General features: G+C 37.4%; 1 protein-coding gene across 1 annotated transcript in view; it reads right to left on the bottom strand.

The window, feature by feature from the left end:
- GTF2F2 (general transcription factor IIF subunit 2) overlaps window positions 1-18,429 on the bottom strand; it is a 193,827-nt gene that overhangs the window by 89,094 nt on the left and 86,304 nt on the right. Inside the window, exon 5 of the mRNA XM_007526608.3 lies at window positions 13,966-14,047. Within this exon, the coding sequence (XP_007526670.1) occupies window positions 13,966-14,047 (82 nt within the window). The remainder of the gene's footprint in view (window positions 1-13,965; window positions 14,048-18,429) is intronic.

Below are 18,429 nucleotides of genomic sequence, written 5' to 3'. Positions count from 1 at the left end.
ATCTCAATTCATTTTAGCACAATAAATACTTTAGCATAATTTTGTAATACTCTATGGTAAGGATTAAGAATATATAACAGAAAGGATAGGAAAAAGTAAAAAAAAGAAAAAAAAAGAAAGGGGAGATGAACAAAAACAAAATTCAAGGTCCCTGCTCTTTTTTTTTTTTTTTTTTTTTGCCTCCATAGTTACTGCTGGGGCTCAGTGCCTGCACAAGGTCCCTGTTCTTAAGAAGTTTGTAACCTTGTAGAAAAGACATGTATGTACACCTTAAGCAGACGAGAGAGAGAGAGAGAGATTTATACATAACATATGTAAAGATTAAATAAAGTGGGGTTGTAGGAAAGGGTGAAGGCAGATGCTACCTTGAGTGAGAGTATCAGCCTTGACAAGATATCACTGAGATCTGGGTTAATTTTCAAGGCCCAGAAAGTCTTGGCAGACAGCGAAGCAGTCATATGAGATAAAGGACACAGCATGGAACAGAGGCACAGATGAATTGTGTTCCTGGAAAAATCATGAAAACATATTTGCATAGTAAAACAGAAAAGTATGACATGGCTTTTCCGACACCTCAATATCTAAGCATCTAACATATATAGGATAGTAATTTTGTGTGTAATTACCTGATCTCCATGTAAAGAATAGATAATCAAAAACCTGAACATCATCAAGGATCATACAAAAAGATATAATGAAAAAGTTTGAGAGTATTTGTACAGTATCTAGATATAAATTTCATGTGCTGAAATGATAATTCTGTTCTCAAGCAATCCTACTTCGATAAAACCTACATATGGAAATCTGCCTTTGTACTATACATCAATTGCACCTCCATATTTCCATTCCTACCTCTACTATACTATCCCCAAATAAGATCATTCCACCGTAACACATAGGTCTAAAGGCCACAAATTCTTCGAATAGTATTTAATGAAATGTTTCAAACTGAACATTATGTTAGTGATCACATTAAGCATTAAAAACACTGGCGAGACAGTGGAGGGAGGCGGAGCTACGAGCAGCAGATCGCTTTCTCTCCTCTCCTCTCCTGGATCAACTAGGAATACCAAAGGAGACCACCCGGACCGAAACAAGACAGGACTAGAATGACCACAGGAACCCAGTAAATCACCCGTGAGTACAAACACATGTGGTTGGTGATAGACAGGAGAGAGGGGCCTAAGTAGAGATTAAGTGATTGCTAACAGTTCAGCAGTTTATCAGTTGAGACACCACCTCCAGTCTGCTCCACTAACAAGGGGACAGCTGAAGGGAGGAGAGGACTCCCAAGAGACTCACCAAGTGCAACTCTGAGTCTCCATTGCTACTACCCTCAGAATCTGGAGCAGCAACAGGGAGGGACACCAGGGGACGGAAATCTAACCGGGAAACTCAGGAGAAGGCCTATACCTCGGTGGCATAGCTGAGGGGCTGTGAAAGTCTCTTACCATAACCACTGGATTATCTCTGCCACACCCTACTTTATCTCTTGGTGAGGAGTCAGTGACTAAGCTAAGAAGCCTATTTGATAGTTTAAAAGCCCTCAGACTCGCATAGCCTACAGGGAAGGGAAAAAAAGAGACTTTTAAACCACTGAGCTCCAACTCAGGGATTGAAAAAACTGTTAATTTCCACCACTGTAAACCCTTTAATTAAATTACTTAGACACAAGTCAATCCAAGCAATAGTGATCAATAATATGAAAAGTACTGATAAAGGGAACTCATAACATAATATATAAAATGGTTAAAACAACAAGAAAAAATATTGGAGACTCGAACCAGGACAAGAGTCCAGCTAAAAGTTCCCCAGAGGATGAAGTACAAAACAACGAGTTCAACATCCAAACATTAGCTAAGGAAATAATAACATGAGTGAGTAAAGAATTTGAAAAAATTGTAATCAGAAATGCAGGAACAACAAATGAGAATATGGAAGAAAATTCTAATTATCTCATGGTTATTAGAGAGCTGAAAGCTAAATCGCTGAACTAAGAATGCAACTAGCTGAACAAGCAAAAACAGTATCAGAGCAGGGCAACAAAATAGATGAACTCCAGAAAACAGTAGAGGGCAGAGAGAATAGAATCTATGAGGCTGAAGACAGAATTAGCAAGATTGAGGATGAATTAGAGACAACTAAAAAAGAAGTAAGAGATCTCAAAAAGAGATTAAGAGATGCTGAAAACAACAACAGAGTCCTATGGGATGACTTCAAAAGAAACAATATACGCATTATTGGCTTACCAGAGGAAGAAAGAGAAGGAGAGGAAGAAAGCATTCTCCAGGCCATAATAGCTGAAAATTTCTCTAGTCTAGACAACACCAAAGACATAAAGATTCAAGAAGCCCAGAGGGTCCCAAACAGAATTAACTCAGACCTAAAGACACCAAGACATGTCATACTTAGATTGGAAAGGAATAAGGATAAAGAAAGGATCCTCAAGGCTGCAAGAGAAAAACAAAGAGTCACCTACAAAGGAAAACCCATAAGATTAGCAGCAGACATCTCCATACAAACACTACAGGCCAGAAGAGAATGGCAAGATATCTATCGAGTGCTCAATGAGAAAGGCTTTCAGCCAAGAATACTATATCCTGCTAGACTGTCATTCAGACTAGATGGAAGCATCAAAACCTTCTCAAACAAGGAACAATTGAAGGAAGCAACCATCACCAAGCCTGCCCTGAAAGAAGTTCTGAAAGGTCTCCTATAAACAACCAGACCACCACAAATAGGACATATATCAAAACACTCTAAAACTCGACAAGAATGGCGTTAAAATATCTTCAATCTTTAATATCAATAAATGTCAGTGGCCTGAATTCACCTATTAAAAGACACAGAGTAGGAAGATGGATCAGAAAACACAACCCAACAATATGTTGTCTACAGGAAACTCACCTAACTCAACAAGACAAACACAGACTTAAAGTGAAAGGATGGAAAACTATCATACAAGCCAATGGCCCACAAAAAAGGGCAGGAACAGCTATTCTCATATCTGACATGATAGACTTTAAAATAGATAAGATTAAAAAAGATAGGAATGGACACTACTTAATGCTCAGAGGATGAGACAATCAAGAGGACTTAAGAATTATTAACATCTATGCACCCAATGAGAAGCCATCTAAATACATCAAACTTCTACTGAAAGAGCTACAGCAATATATTAACAGTAACACAATCATAGTAGGGGACTTCAACACCCCACTATCTCAACTTGACAGATCATCCAGGCAGAAAATCAGTAAAGACATAAGGGAGCTAAATGAAGAGATAGATAAACTAGAACTATTGGACATTTTCAGAGTCATTCATCCCAAGAAACTGGAATACACATTTTACTCAAATCCACATGGGTCATTCTCAAGGATAGACCATATGTTAGGTCACACAAAGACAGCATCAGCAAATTCAAGAGCATTGAAATCATCCCAAGCATCTTCTCAGACAACAGTGGAATTAAACTAACACTTAACAATCAACAAAAGATTAGTAACAATCCCAAAATGTGGAAGCTCAACAGTACACTTCTTAACAACTTCTGGGTCAAAGAGGAAATCAAGGAAGAAATCAAAATGTTTCGAGAGTTCAATGAAAATGAAGACACAAGCTATCAAAATATTTGGGACACGGCTAAAGCAGTCCTAAGAGGGAAGTTCATAGCTATACAAGCACACATTAGGAAACAAGAAAAGGCACAAATAAACAGCCTGATTGCACATCTTAAAGACCTAGAAGAACAACAACAAAGGAACCCTAAAGCACCCAGAAGGACAGAAATCACTAAAGTTAGGGCAGAAATAAATAACATTGAGAATAGGAAAACCATACAAAAGATCAATGAAAGTAAATGTTGGTTCTTCGAAAGAGTAAACAAAATCGACAAACCATTAGCCAGACTCACAAAACAAAAAAGAGAGAAGACCCAAATAAATCGGATAGTAAATGAAAGAGGAGATATCACAACAGACACCGCAGAAATTCAACATATCATGCGAGGCTTCTATGAACAACTATATGCCACCAAGCTAGAGAACCTGGAAGAAATGAATGATTTCCTAGATACCTACCAACTTCCAAAACTAAGTAAAGAGGAAGTGGATAACATGAACAAGCCCATCACAGCTAATGAAATTGAAGCAGTTATCAAATATCTTCCCAAAAATAAAAGTCCTGGACCAGATGGTTTTACAAATGAATTCTACAAAACTTTCAAAGAACAACTAATACCTCTAGTTTTAAAAGTCTTCCAGAAGATTGAAGACACTGGAATACTCCCTGCCAGCTTCTATGAAGCCAACATCACCCTGACACCAAAAGCAGACAGGGACACAACCAAAAAAGAAAACTACAGACCAATATCTCTGATGAACATAGATGCGAAAATATTAAATAAAATTCTAGCCAACCGGATACAACAGTATATCAAAAAGATTGTTCATCATGACCAAGTGGGGTTTATCCCAGGAATGCAAGGTTGGTTTAATATACGTAAATCAATCAATGTGATCCACCACATCAACAAAAGCAAGACCAAAAACCACATGGTCATATCAAGAGATGCAGAGAAAGCCTTTGACAAAATACAACATCCCTTTATGATCAAAACACTACAAAAAATGGGAATAGATGGAAAATTCCTCAAGATAGTGGAGTCTATATATAGCAAACCTACAGCCAACATCATACTCAATGGTGAAAAACTGGAAGCATTTCCCCTCAGATCAGGTACTAGACAGGGCTGCCCACTATCACCATTACTATTCAACATAGTGTTGGAAGTTCTTGCCATAGCAATCAGGCAGGAGCAAGGAATTAAAGGCATACAGACTGGAAGAGAAGAAGTCAAACTCTCCTTATTTGCAGATGACATGATAGTATACATGGAAAAACCTAAGGAATCCAGCAAGAAGCTTTTGGAAATCATTAGGCAATACAGTAAGGTGTCAGGCTATAAAATTAACATTCAAAAGTCAGTGGCATTCCTCTATGCAAACACTAAGTTAGAAGAAATTGAAATCCAGAAATCAGTTCCTTTTACTATAGCAATAATAACAATAAAATATCTAGGAATAAACCTAGCCAAAGAAGTGAAAGACTTGTATACTGAAAATTATGAGTCACTACTCAAAGAAATTGAAAAAGACACAAAGAAGTGGAAAGATATTCCATGTTCATGGGTTGGAAGATTTAACATCATCAAAATGAATATAGTACCCAGAGCCATCTACAAATTTAATGCTATCCCCATCAAGATCTCAAGCACATTTTTTAGGAGAATAGAAAAAATGCTACAAATGTTTATCTGGAACCAGAAAAGACCTAGAATTGCAAACCAATCTTGAGAAAAAAGAACAGAACCGGAAGCATCACACTCCCAGATCTCAAACTGTATTATAGGGACATTGTCATCAAAACTGCTTGTTACTGGAACATGAACAGACACACTGACCAGTGGAATAGAACTGAGAGCCCAGAAATGAGGCCCCACACCTATGGACATCTAATCTTTGACAAAGGGGCCCAGACTATTCAATGGGGAAAGCAGAGTCTCTTCAACAAATGGTGTTGGAAACAATGGTTTGAAACATGCAGAAGAATGAAACTGAACCACTGTATTTCACCAAATACAAAAGTAAATTCCAAGTGGATCAAGGACTTAGATGTTAGACCACAAACTATCAGATACTTAGAGGAAAATATTGGCAGAACTTTTTTCCGCATAAATTTTAAAGACATTTTCAATGAAACGAATCCAATTACAAAGAAGACTAAGACAAGTATAAACCTATGGGACTACATCAAATTAAAAAGCTTCTTCACAGCAAAAGAAACCACTACCCAAACCAAGAGACCCCTCACAGAATGGGAGAAGATCTTTACATGTCATACATCAGATAAGAGTTTAATAACCAACATATATAAAGAGCTTTCCAGACTCAATAACAAGACAACAAATAACCCCATCCAAAAATGGGGGGAGGACTTGGACAGAATAATCACCACAGAAGAGATCCAAAAGGCTGAGAAACACATGAAAAAATGCTCCAAGTTTCTGATTGTCAGAGAAATGCAAATCAAGACAACAATGAGATATCACTTCACTCCTGTGAGAATGTCATACATCAGAAAAGGTAACAGCAGCAAATGCTGGAGAGGTTGTGCGGTCAAAGGAACCCTCCTGCACTGCTGGTGGGAATGTCAATGGGTCCAACCTCTGTGGAGAACAGTCTGGAGAACTCTCAGAAGGCTAGAAATGGACCTACCCTATGACCCTGCAATTCCCCTCCTGGGGATATATCCTAAGGAACCCAACACATCCATTCAAAAAGATCTGTGTATCATATGTTCTTGGTAGCACAATTTGTAATAGCCAAAACCTGGAAACAACCCAGGTGTCCAACAACAGATGAGTGGCTGAGCAAGTTGTGGTATATATACACAATGGAATACTACTCAGTTGTAAAAAAATGGTGACTTCACCGTTTTCAGCCGATCCGGATGGACCTTGAAAAAATCATGTTGAGTGAAATAAGTCAGAAACAGAAGAATGACTATGGAATGATCTCACTCTCAGGCCGAAATTGAAAAACAAGATTAGAAAAGAAAATACAAGTAGAACCTGAAATGGAATTGTTGTATTGCACCAAAGTAAAAGACTCTGGATGTGGGGGGGGGGGTTTGAGGGGGGGGGAGAATACAGGTCCATGAAAGATGATGAATGACATAGTGGGGGTTGTATTGTTAAATGGGAATCTGGGGAATGTTATGCATGTACAAACTATTGTATTTACTGTTGAATGTAAAACATTAATTCCCCAATAAAGAAATACCATAAAAAAAAACCAACAAGGGCAACAAAAGGGAAAATAAGTAAATATAAATAATAACTACCGGAACACTACTCAATTCTGGCTTATGCTGGTGCTGGGGATGTAACCTGGGACCTTTGGTGCCTCAAGCATGAAAGCCTTTTGCATCTCCATTATGCTATCACCTCACCCTCCTACCTTCTGCCCTCTTTCTCTCTCTCTCTCTCTCTTATTTGTTTATTTATTCTTATAACTTGGCTGGGGCTTCACCACTCCAAGCTGATTTCTTCAGCTGTAGAGACAGAGGGAAAGACAGTACAGCACCAAAGCTCCTCCCAGAGGTGAAGTCCAGACCTGAACCAGCATCTTGCACATGGCAAAGCAGGCACAATACCCAATGGAGCAATTTTTCCAGCCTTATTTATTTTCCTATTTTTTAATTTTTTATTTAAAAATGGAAATACTGACAAGACTATAGGGTAAAAGGGATACACTTCTACAGAATTCCCACCCCCAGAAGAACTCCATATCCAATCCCCTCCCTTGATAGCTTTCATGTTCTTTATCCCTCTGGGAGTATGGGCCCAGGATCGCAGTGGGGTGCAAAAGGTGGAAGGTCTGGCTTCTGTAATTGCTTCCCCACTGAACATGGGCATTGGCAAGTTGATCCATACTCCCAGTCTGTCTCTCTCTTTCCCTAGTGGGGTAGGGGTCTGGGGAGGTGGAGCTCTATATATTTCTTACCAAAGCATTGCTCAGTTCTGGTTTATGGTGGTGCCCTAGATTGAACCTGGGAGCTCTAAACTTCAGGCATGAAAGTCTCTGGCATGGTGGTCAGGCAGTAGCTCAGTGGGTTAAGTGCACATGGTGCGAAGCCAAGGACCGGCATATGGATTTTGATTCGAGCCCCTGGCTCTCCACTTGTGGGGAGGTCGCTTCACAGGCGGCGAAACAGGTCTGCAGGTATTTGTCTTTCTCTCCCCCCCTCAATTTCTCTGTCCTATCCAACAACAACAGTAGCGATGACAACAACAATAACAACAACAACAAAATGGGACAAATAGCCTCCAGGAGCAAGCAGTGGATTCGTAGTGTAGGCACCAAAAAAAAAAAAAAAACACTGGCAAAACCGGATACAGCAGTATATGAAAAAGATTGTTCATCATAACCAAGTAGGGCTTATCCCAGGGACGAAAGATTGGTTTAATATACGTAAATCAATCAATGTGATCCACCACATCAATAAAAGCAAGACAAAAAACCACATGGTCATATCAATAGATGCAGAGAAAGCCTTTGACAAAATACAACATCCCTTTATGATCAAAACACTACAAAAAATAGGAACAGATAGAAAATTCCTGAGGACAGTGTAGTCTATATATAGCAAACCTACAGCCAACATCATACTCAATGGTGAAAAACTGGAAGCATTTCCTCCCAGATCAGGTACTAGACAAGCTGCCCACTATTCACCATTACTATTCAACATAGTGTTGTAAGTTCTTGCCATAGCAATCAGGCAGGAGCAAGGAAATAAAGGCATACAGATTGGAAGAGAAGAAGTCAAACTTTCCCTATTTGCAGATGACATGATAGTATACATAGAAAAACCTAAAGAATCCAGGAAGAAGCTTTTGGCTATCATCAGACAATACAGTAAGGTGTCAGGCTACAAAATTAACATTCAAAAGTCAGTGGCATTCCTCTACGCAAACACTAAGTTAGAAAAACATGAAATCCAGAAATCAATTCCTTTTACTATAGCAACAAAAACAATAAAATATCTAGGAATAAACCTAACCAAAGAAGTAAAAGGCCTGTATACTGAAAATTATGAATCACTACACAAAAAATAGAAAAGGACACTAAGAAGCTATAAGATATTTCATGTTCATGGGTGGGAAGAATTAACATCATCAAAATGAATATACTACTCAGAGCCATCTACAGATTGAATGCTATCCCCATCAAGATCCCAACCACATTTATTTTATTTTATTTTTATTTTTTTTATTTAAGAAAGGATAAATTAACAAATCCATAGGGTAGGAGGGGTACAACTCCACACAATTTCCACCACCCAATCTCCATATCCCACCCCCTGCCCTGATAGCTTTCCCATTCTCTAACTCTCTGGGGGCATGGACCCAGGGTCGTTGTGGGTTACAGAAGGTGGAAGGTCTGGCTTCTGTAATTGCTTCCCCGCTGAACATGGACGTTGACTGGTTGGTCCATACTTCCAGTCTGCCTCTCTCTTTCCCTAGTAGCCCACCACATTTTTAGGAGAATAGAACAAATGCTATAAATGTTTATCTGGAACCAGAAAAGACCTAGAATTGCCAAAACAGTCTTGAGAATAAAGAACAGAACCGGAGGCATCACACTCACAGATCTCAAATTGTACTATAGGGACACTGTCATCAAAACTGCTCGGTACTGGAACATGAACAGACATACTGACCAATGGAATAGAATTGAGAGCTCAAAAGTAAGCCCCCACACTAATGGAAATCTAATGTTTGACAAAGGTGCTCAGACTATGAAATAGGGAAAGCAGAGTCTCTTCAACAAATGGTGTTGGAAAAAAATGGGTTGAAACATGCAGAAGAATGAAATTGAACCACTGTATTTTACCAAATACAAAAGTAAATTCCAAGTGGATCAAGGACTTGGATGTTAGACCAGAAACTATCGGATACTTAGAGGAAAATATTGGCAGAACTCTTTTCTGTATAAATTTCAAAAACATATTCAATGAAATGAATCCAATTACAAAGAGGACTAAGACAAACATAAACCTATGGGACTACATCAAATTAAAAGGCGTCTGCACAGCAAAAGAAACCAACCAAGCCCCTCACAGAATGGGAGAACCACTATATTTCACCAAATACAAAAGTAAATTACAAGTGGATCAAGGGCTTGGGTGTTAGACCACAAACTATCAGATACTTAGAGGAAAATATTGTCTGAACTCTTTTCTGCATAAATTTTAAAGACATCTTCAATGAAACGAATCCAATTACAAAGAAGACTAAGGCCAGCATAAATCTATGGAAGTACATCAAATTAAAAGGCTACTGCACAGCAAAAGAAAACAAAAAGACCCCTCACAGAATGGGAGATCTTTACATGCCATACAATAGACAAGAGTTTGTTGTTAAAATCCTACGAATTTTAACAACAAGAGTTTAATAACCAAAATAAATAAAGAGCTTGCCAAACTCAACAGCAACAACAACAACAACAAAACGACCACATCCAAAAATGCGAAGAGGACATGGACAGAAGAGATTCGAAAGGCCAAGAAACATATGAAAAAATGCTCCAAGTCATTGATTGTTACAGGAATGCAAATAAAGACAACAATGAGATACCATTTCACTCCTGTGAGAATGTCATACATCAGAAAAAGTAGCAACAACAAATGTTAGAGAGGTTGTGAGGACAAAGGAACCTCCTGCACTGCTGGTGGAAATGACAGTTGGTCCAACCTCTGTGGAAAGCAGCCTGGAGAACTCTCAGAAGGCTAGAAATGGACCTACCCTATGATCCTGCAATTCCTCTCCTGGAGGTATATCCTAAGGAACCCAACACACCCATCCAGAAAGTTTTATGTATACGTATGTTCATAGCAGCACAGTTTGTAATAGCCAAAACCTGGAAGCAGCCCAGGTGTCCAACAGATGAGTGGCTGAGCAAGTTGTGGTCTATATACATAGTGGAATACTACTCAACTGAATCACTCAAAAATGGTGACTTCACCTTTTTCATCCATTCTTGGATGGACCTTGAAAAAAATCATGTTAAGTGAAATAAGTCAGAAACAGAAGGATGAATATGAGATGATCTCACTCATAGTAGAAGTTGAAAAACAAGATCAGAAGAGGAATCACAAGTAGAACTTGAACTGGAGTTGGTGTATTGCACCAAAATAAAAGACTTTGGGGTCGATGGGTAGGTGGGAGAGTATAGGTCCAAAAAGGATGACAGAGGACCTAGTAGGGGTTGTACTGTTATGTGGAAAACTGAGACATGTTATGCATGTACAAACTATTGTATTTACTGAATGTAAAGCATTAATTCCCCAATAAAGAAATTAAAATAAAAACAAAACATTGGCAAAGGGAGTCAGGCAGTAGCGCAGCAGGTTAAAAACATGTGGTGCAAAGTGTAAGAACTGACGGATCCTGATATGAGCTCCCGGCTTCCTCCCTGCAGGGGAGTCGCTTCACATATGGTGAAACAGTTCTGCAGGTGTCTTCCTCTCCGCCCCCCACATCTTCCCCTCCTCTCTCCATTTCTCTCTGTCCTATCTAACAGTGACAACATCGATAACAACAACAACTACTACAACAACAACAAAAAAGAAGGGCAACAAAAAAGGGAAAATAAATAATTAAATATTAAAGAAAACATTGGCAAGAACAAAAACAAACAAAAATCTCCTGATATATGGTGGGTTACTATTTAAATTTGATAAAACAACCATTAGTTTTCTTCTTATAGTTAAAATATTTGTTTAAGTTTTTTTTTAATTTCTTCCCTTTTGTTGCCCTTGTTGCTTATTGCCATTGTTGTTGTTATTATTGAAGTTTTAGATTAGTTCAAGGCTTAGCAACTATACCTATAAATACCCTCAACATCTAATCAGTCATCTCTCCCTCCTGACTAAAATTTAGTCATTCAAACTTGGGTACTTGGGTCACCACATCAATCTCTTGCTCATTTCCCCTGATTTTAGTCCTTAAACTATGGTCAGACATATCTACCTTTTGCATATGTACAAATCCCTTTGCTTTCTTTCTGCTTAAAAATATTCATTGCCTCTCTGATACCCATGCCATACAAAGTCCAAAATTCTTATCATAACATCTAAGACTCTTTAACAAGTAATTGATGTGGCTGACTAAGTTATGGTCTATATACACAATGGAATACTACTCAGCTATCAAAAATGGTGATTTCACCTTTTTCACCCCATCTTGTATGGAGCTTGAAGAAACCATGTTAAGTAAGGTAAGTCAGAAACAGAAAGATGAATATGGGATGATCTCACTCCTAGGCAGAAGTTGAAAAACAAATCAGAAGGGGAAACACTAAGCAGAACTTGAATGGGAATTGGTGTATTGCACCAAAGTAAAAGACTCTGGGGTTGGGGTGGAGGGACTCAGGTCCTGGAACATGATGGCAGAGGAAGACCTAGTGGGGGCTATTTGTTATGTGGAAAATTGGGAAAAGTTATATATGTACAAACTATTATATTTACTGTCAACTATAAAACATTAATCCCCCAATAAGAAAATTTAAAAAAATAAAACATAAAAGATAATATTGGGTTGTTGGAAAAGTCATGATGTAGTTTTCTGGGTTTTTTTTTTATATGCCATAGAAATGAAACAGGTCTAGGCTGGAGTTTCTGCCCTTTGTTCAAACAAATCCTGCCTCCCAGGCTTGATAAATTCCATGCTCATGATTCTAATGCCTTTCCCAAGCCTGTGGGTCTGCATGTACCTCTACTCAGAGTATTCTTATTCCCATCCCTTTCCATTTGGCCAAGGGAAAAAAATTTCCTAGCTTTTCATACTTATGTCATGTATAACATATTTCATGAAACTCACATGAAGCATCTCTTGAATCACTATGTCCTTAAGTCACTTAAGGAACTGAAGCATGTAATGAATGGTCATTTAGAATACTCAAAAAGCTAAACAATTTTTTAAAAATTGTTAAGAGAAAAGCAGCCATTTTCTAGACATTCTGGGTGATTTGTTTGATTTTACCAGAAGTCATCAAAAACTGTACGAGAAAAAAAAAGATATTGGCAAACCGCTCAGTAACGAGACTTTGCATTTGCCAATTTCATCAGTTATATGAAGCTAAATCTTCAAAAAGACATGTATTATATAAAAAAGCTTTATAGTCCATAAGAAACATCTGCCTATGTTCTAAAGTTATTGTTATAATATTTTTTCACGCTTTGTCACCCTTTTACTTGCCCTGGGGAAGCACTTAAATTAAATTATTGGACAAGAAAACCAGTCTCTGCTTCATCCCTATAATCGCACTGAGAAAAAGTAGAAAAAATTAAATAGATGTGAAATTTAGAAGTGATCTGGTCTCTTTTATATATGAGAACACATCTAGAAAGGCTACTGCCACCATCTGAATAGCATGGTTCCAACTAATATGTCTACACTACTGCAATTTGCTAAAATGTAACTTCCATGAGGACTGAGGCCTTTGTCAGTTTTGTAATAAATGCTGAATGAATAAGCAAATGTAATTCTACTAAATAGGGCTGAAATACATTTAGTATAAAGTAAGTATGTATTTTTAAGACTCTGAAAGTCATAGAACTTGCAATATCAAAAATCTGCAATTATCTTCAATAGTCTGACAAAATGTGAACCATGCATAAAAGTGGTCAGGGGGTAGTCCTGAAGTAAAGTCTCTAACAAAGTACATACGTTTATGTAAAAAGAAAGTTTTCTGAATCACCTTATAAGGCTGAGCAGTCTTATCTTTCTCTTTTCTCTCATAACAAATGAATGAATAAATAAATATTTAAAATTTCTCTGTAGATCAAAATAAGAGGATGATATACTTGAAAAGTATAACATTTTGGATATATATGAGAAATGAATACACTTTGAAAATAAACAGTATTAGGATTTTATAGCTTCTTAACACTTTTAAAATCCTTTTATTTATTATTGAATAGAGACAGCGAGAAACTGAGAGGGAAAGGGGAGATAGAGAGCGAAAGAGACAGAGAGACACCTGCAGCCCTGCTTCACCACTCATGAAGCTTTTCCCTTGCAGGTGTAAACCAGGGACTTGAACACAGGTCCCCAGGATTTTATATCTTTAGAGAATAAAAAATATATATACTGGAAACTGAAAATAAAGTTTTAAAACTTTAATTCCTGGCTATGTTGTAGCTTAAAATAATAAATAGTCCAAGGTCTGAAAGCTCCCTTGTTTTTGAAACCCTCATTTGGTTTTAAAATAAACAGCCTTTGAAGGAAACATTTTCAATAACCAAGTTTCCGTGCAGTCAACAGGCAATCTAATATATGTATTTCAATCCCCAAAAGGAAATGTCAGGGTTATTTTAAAGTTAGAAAACACCAACCTCTTTAATCTCATGTAGTTTTCACTGGCAGCAGGTCGGCATTCAGCTCTTTGTACCACAATTCCTTCCAATGCAAGCTTATCTTGAAAGGAAAGCAAAAATTAATGTATTCAGCAATTCTATATATCATTTTTATATACACAGTAACATTATTTTGATATACTAATTATAGTAATAACTGTTAAAATAAAATAAGGTACTAAGAATCAATTAAACAAAATGAGTATTTTAAAGTTTATAGAGGTATCATAGGTCAGAATAGAAAAAACCTGCTTTCTTGGCTTATGAAAAAACTAAGCTCCTGTCAGGTCTGTTTACTAGGCTGCTGTAGGCCCTTGCCAATAACCACTTTTATAAACTTAGCTTGTTCTAGAAAGGGTACCTTAAAAGGACATAAAACCAAATTTAAAAGAAAAAAATTAAGGATGTGGAGGCTCTATCATTTTTGGCAGAGAAGTAAATTCTAAAAACTCAGTCTAAACTTTGAAATAAAAGGTATACATTCATGTGATTATGTATACCCCCCCACACATATGCAAATAAATTCTGGAATTCATCATGATTACACAACAGTCAGCCTAGAAAATATTGTGAAACTGGGCAGGTCACTGTTTAAGTTATACAGTATATCAGATTTGTCTGCCAGTTACACAGTCTTCTCTTTTACAGAATATGAACTTGAGTGTTTTCAACTTAGACCTTTAAGTGCTACTGAGTATTTGTCCAAATAGAAGGACAACTTTTTCTCTACAATTTGTAAGGATTCTGGTAGTGATCTAGCACAAAATTCAAGAGTAATAGGAAAGGGAGGGGGTCAGGCAGTAGCACGCCAGGTTAGGTGCACATAGTACAAATGGCAAGGACCCATGCAAGGATCCCGGTTTGAGCCCCTGGCTCCCCAACTGCAGGTCTGCAGGTGTCTTTCTCTCCCTCTCTGTCTTCCCCTCCTCTCTCAATACCTCTTTGTCCTATCTAACAGCAACAACAACAATAAAAAAAGATGGCTGCCAGGAGAAGTGGATTCATAGTACAGACACTGAGCCCCAGTGAGAACCCTGGATGGATGGATGGATGGATGGATGGATGGATGGATGGATGGATGGATGGATGGATGGAGAGGTGAAGGGAAATAAAGTTAGTAACTACTAACTGCTAGATAGCAATCATTTTGGTGAAGTTACTCTACAGACCTTATCTTTTTGGATGGAACAAGTGTCCCATATTATTATTGCTGTTGTTATTATTATTGTTAGCTTTAGCATAGTCTGGATATACAGCTGTGACTTTTCTAATTATATCTCAGAAATTTCACTGAGAATTTATCAGGGTCTTGAAAACAGGTTCAGGAAATCCCCTGGTTCATCAACAAGCATGTGTGATTCATCTCTTTAGACAAATGCCTTCATTCATTCCACTAATACTAACTATATGCCTACTATGTGACAGACACCACTAGGCATTTTGGAATCAAATATTACATATTTCCAATATGTAATTTGACAGTATTTAATGCCTTATATACAAAGATATTCCCAATACATTAAAATTCGTTTTCATAGAAATGTCCCCCTATCTAATATTAATAATTAATGGAACTGAGTAATGTGTAATCAAAAACAAATCATATTCAGTGTGCCTCTCCATTGAGGATAAACATTTTAGCTAGAGAAATACTTCAGTTGTCATAGTAATAGTGAGGTCAGCAAAATTTTGATGTATGAAGTGCTTTAAATTTACAAGAAAACTTCACTACTGAAACAATTAAAAAAAAAAAAAAGAGAGAGCACTGCTTAGCTCTGGCTTAACTGAACCTGGGACCTGGGAGTCTCAGGCATGAGAGTCTGTTCGCATAACCATTATGTTATCTCTTTCACCCAGCATATAATTTTAAAACTGAGGAATCACAAAGACTTTTCCCTTTGTGTAGATTTTACCAACATTAACTATATTAGAAACCACAACATACTTAGAAAAACATGAAAAAAAAAAAAAAGGAAAAATGTAGGGATTGGGCAGTTGTACACCTACACATTACTCTGTGTGAGGACCCAAGTTCAAGTCCCTGGTCACCACCTGTAGGAGGGAATGTTCTCAAGCAGTGGAGCAGTGCTGTAGGTGTCTCTCCTTTTATCTTCCTATCTCTTTCCCTCTCTGTTTTTCACCCTCTGGAAAAGAAAGGGAGGGGAGAAATGGCCTCTAGGAATAGCAGAGTGATCAAGTAGGCATTGAGTTCCTACATTTACCATAGTGGGAAAAGGGAGGAGGGTATGGAAAGAACGAAAAAGAAAAGAAAAGAAAAGAAAAGAAAAGAAAAGAAAAGAAAAGAAAAGAAAAGAAAAGAAAAGAACAGTTTAGCATTATTGTGAAAATAGTTTTGAGTCAGAGATCCCTTAAAGCATCTCAGGAACTAAGGCTCTCTGCCTCCCACCTTTAAATACACATAGACAGATGCCTACAACTTGCGATATACTAGTGGGCAGTAGGTTAATTCTCCCGCATGCTTCTATTCAAACTAAGCTAAAAGGTGTTTATGTAATTTGATTACACATTACTCAATTCCATTAATTATCAGTATTAGATAGGGGGACACTTCTATGAAAACTAGGTTTGATGTATAAGGATATCTTGGTATATAAGGCATTAAATACTGTCAAATTACATATTAGAGAGAACTGGAAATTAGAGGACATACATTAAAAAGTGTGGAAATGTACATTTGTATTGTGTTGCTGTGTCTCTAGATTCTTGTTACTTAGAGAAACAGAAAATCAAAACTGAATTGTCAGTATTATATTCATGAAAAGGAGATAGCAAATGCTTAAAATATACGCTATGTTGAAAGCAAAGGCTTTCATTTTTAAAGTTTTAAGATAAATGCAACAGCAGTAGAGGAAAGCACAGTAACACCATTTTACGATTAACACACGTTCAATTAACTGACTCTTTCCATGAAGGCTCCAAAATTCTACTCTGCAAAGTAAAATTTGTTAAGTGTTATGAGACAGAAACATAGCATTTGTGATTAAAAGGTTAACGGGAATTATGCTTGAGAGTCCATTACCTTATCCACTGTACCACTTCCTGGATCGTGGTTAAAGGGAATTATGAAATTATGATAGGGGAAGCATTATTTGTGCTGGGCCTTGAAAAATGAGATATAGATGGAAGGTGAGACAAAAGAACACAAAAGTGGGTGGGAGCAACGTGAGCAACATGATTTTGTCTCCTCATAGTCTCTCTTCTCTCACTTGAATCTGAAATAAAGGAATCCATCCATATCCAATTCACTTCACACAAGAAGTAACTCCCATGGTCTTGTCAATATTTATATTTCTTAAAAAAAGAAATAACTAGGAAGAGCCTTGTATAAATTTGTTTCTACCTTCCCTTAGGTTTTTGGCCATTTATTGAACTCCTTTTTAAGTTCTGGGAAATGTTCCCAGAGTCTTTTCAAAATTCTCCATCCCCCCACCCTCCATCTCTCTCCTTTTGTTTGCTACATTTGGTTTACTTATTGGTTTCTGCTACCTATAGCCAAAATAATATTAGTGAATATGAACATACACCTTAAATATTGTCACCTGACTTGGGTGGGGATGGGGAGAGTGGATGACAGAAAAATTAAAAGGCTAAGTACACAAAGTACATCCAAAAATGAAATCAAGGGTCCATATTCTGATTCTGCCACAAAACTGCAAAGTTTCCTCAGGAGAAGTTGTTTCACATCTCTGAGCACCAGAATCTACATAATCAAGTAATTGGTGCACTTTTACATACAAAGATCTCAGATATCTTCAAAACAAAGCTGGCCTTCTTCTCTAATTAAAAGTACTTTATTAGGGGAGTCGGGTGGTAGCGCAGCAGGTTATGCGCACATGGCACATAGCGCAAAGACAGGCGTAAGGATCCTAGTTCGAGTTCCCTGCTCCCCACCTGCAGGGGAGTCGCTTCACAGGCAGTGAAGCAGGTCTGCAGGTGTCTGTCTTTCTCTTCCCCTCTCTGTCTTCCCCTCCTCTCTCCATTTCTCAACAATGACGACATCAATAACAACAACAATGATAACCACAACAATAAAACAAGGACAACAAAAGGGAATAAATAAATAATATTAATTTAAAAAAACTTTTAAAAAAATACTTCATTATTTCATCAGTATTTGCTTGCTCTAATGCTCTCTAGAGGATTTAAATAAAATCAGGGTCAGAAATTAGAAGCTATTTCTTAGATTTTACTTCTATCCTAGAAATAAAATGTTGAGAAGTTAAGACTTGGAAATACACAAACTTCTGCTTTAACTTGGACATTACTATTCTATTTGCCAGCTTGAGATATAAGTTCTGTTAAAGAATGCAAAAGAAATATGTGCCTAGAACTTGTTATAAGTTAATGGCATTTGTACACTGAATAAGTTAAAAGTAATAAGTAAGCAGGAAGGGTGTTTATTAGCTTTGGCATTTAAGTAAT

The sequence above is a fragment of the Erinaceus europaeus genome, chromosome 7 (genome assembly GCF_950295315.1).
Source record: "Erinaceus europaeus chromosome 7, mEriEur2.1, whole genome shotgun sequence".
Lineage (NCBI taxonomy): Eukaryota > Metazoa > Chordata > Mammalia > Eulipotyphla > Erinaceidae > Erinaceus > Erinaceus europaeus.
This window is presented reverse-complemented; position numbering and strand designations above follow the sequence as displayed.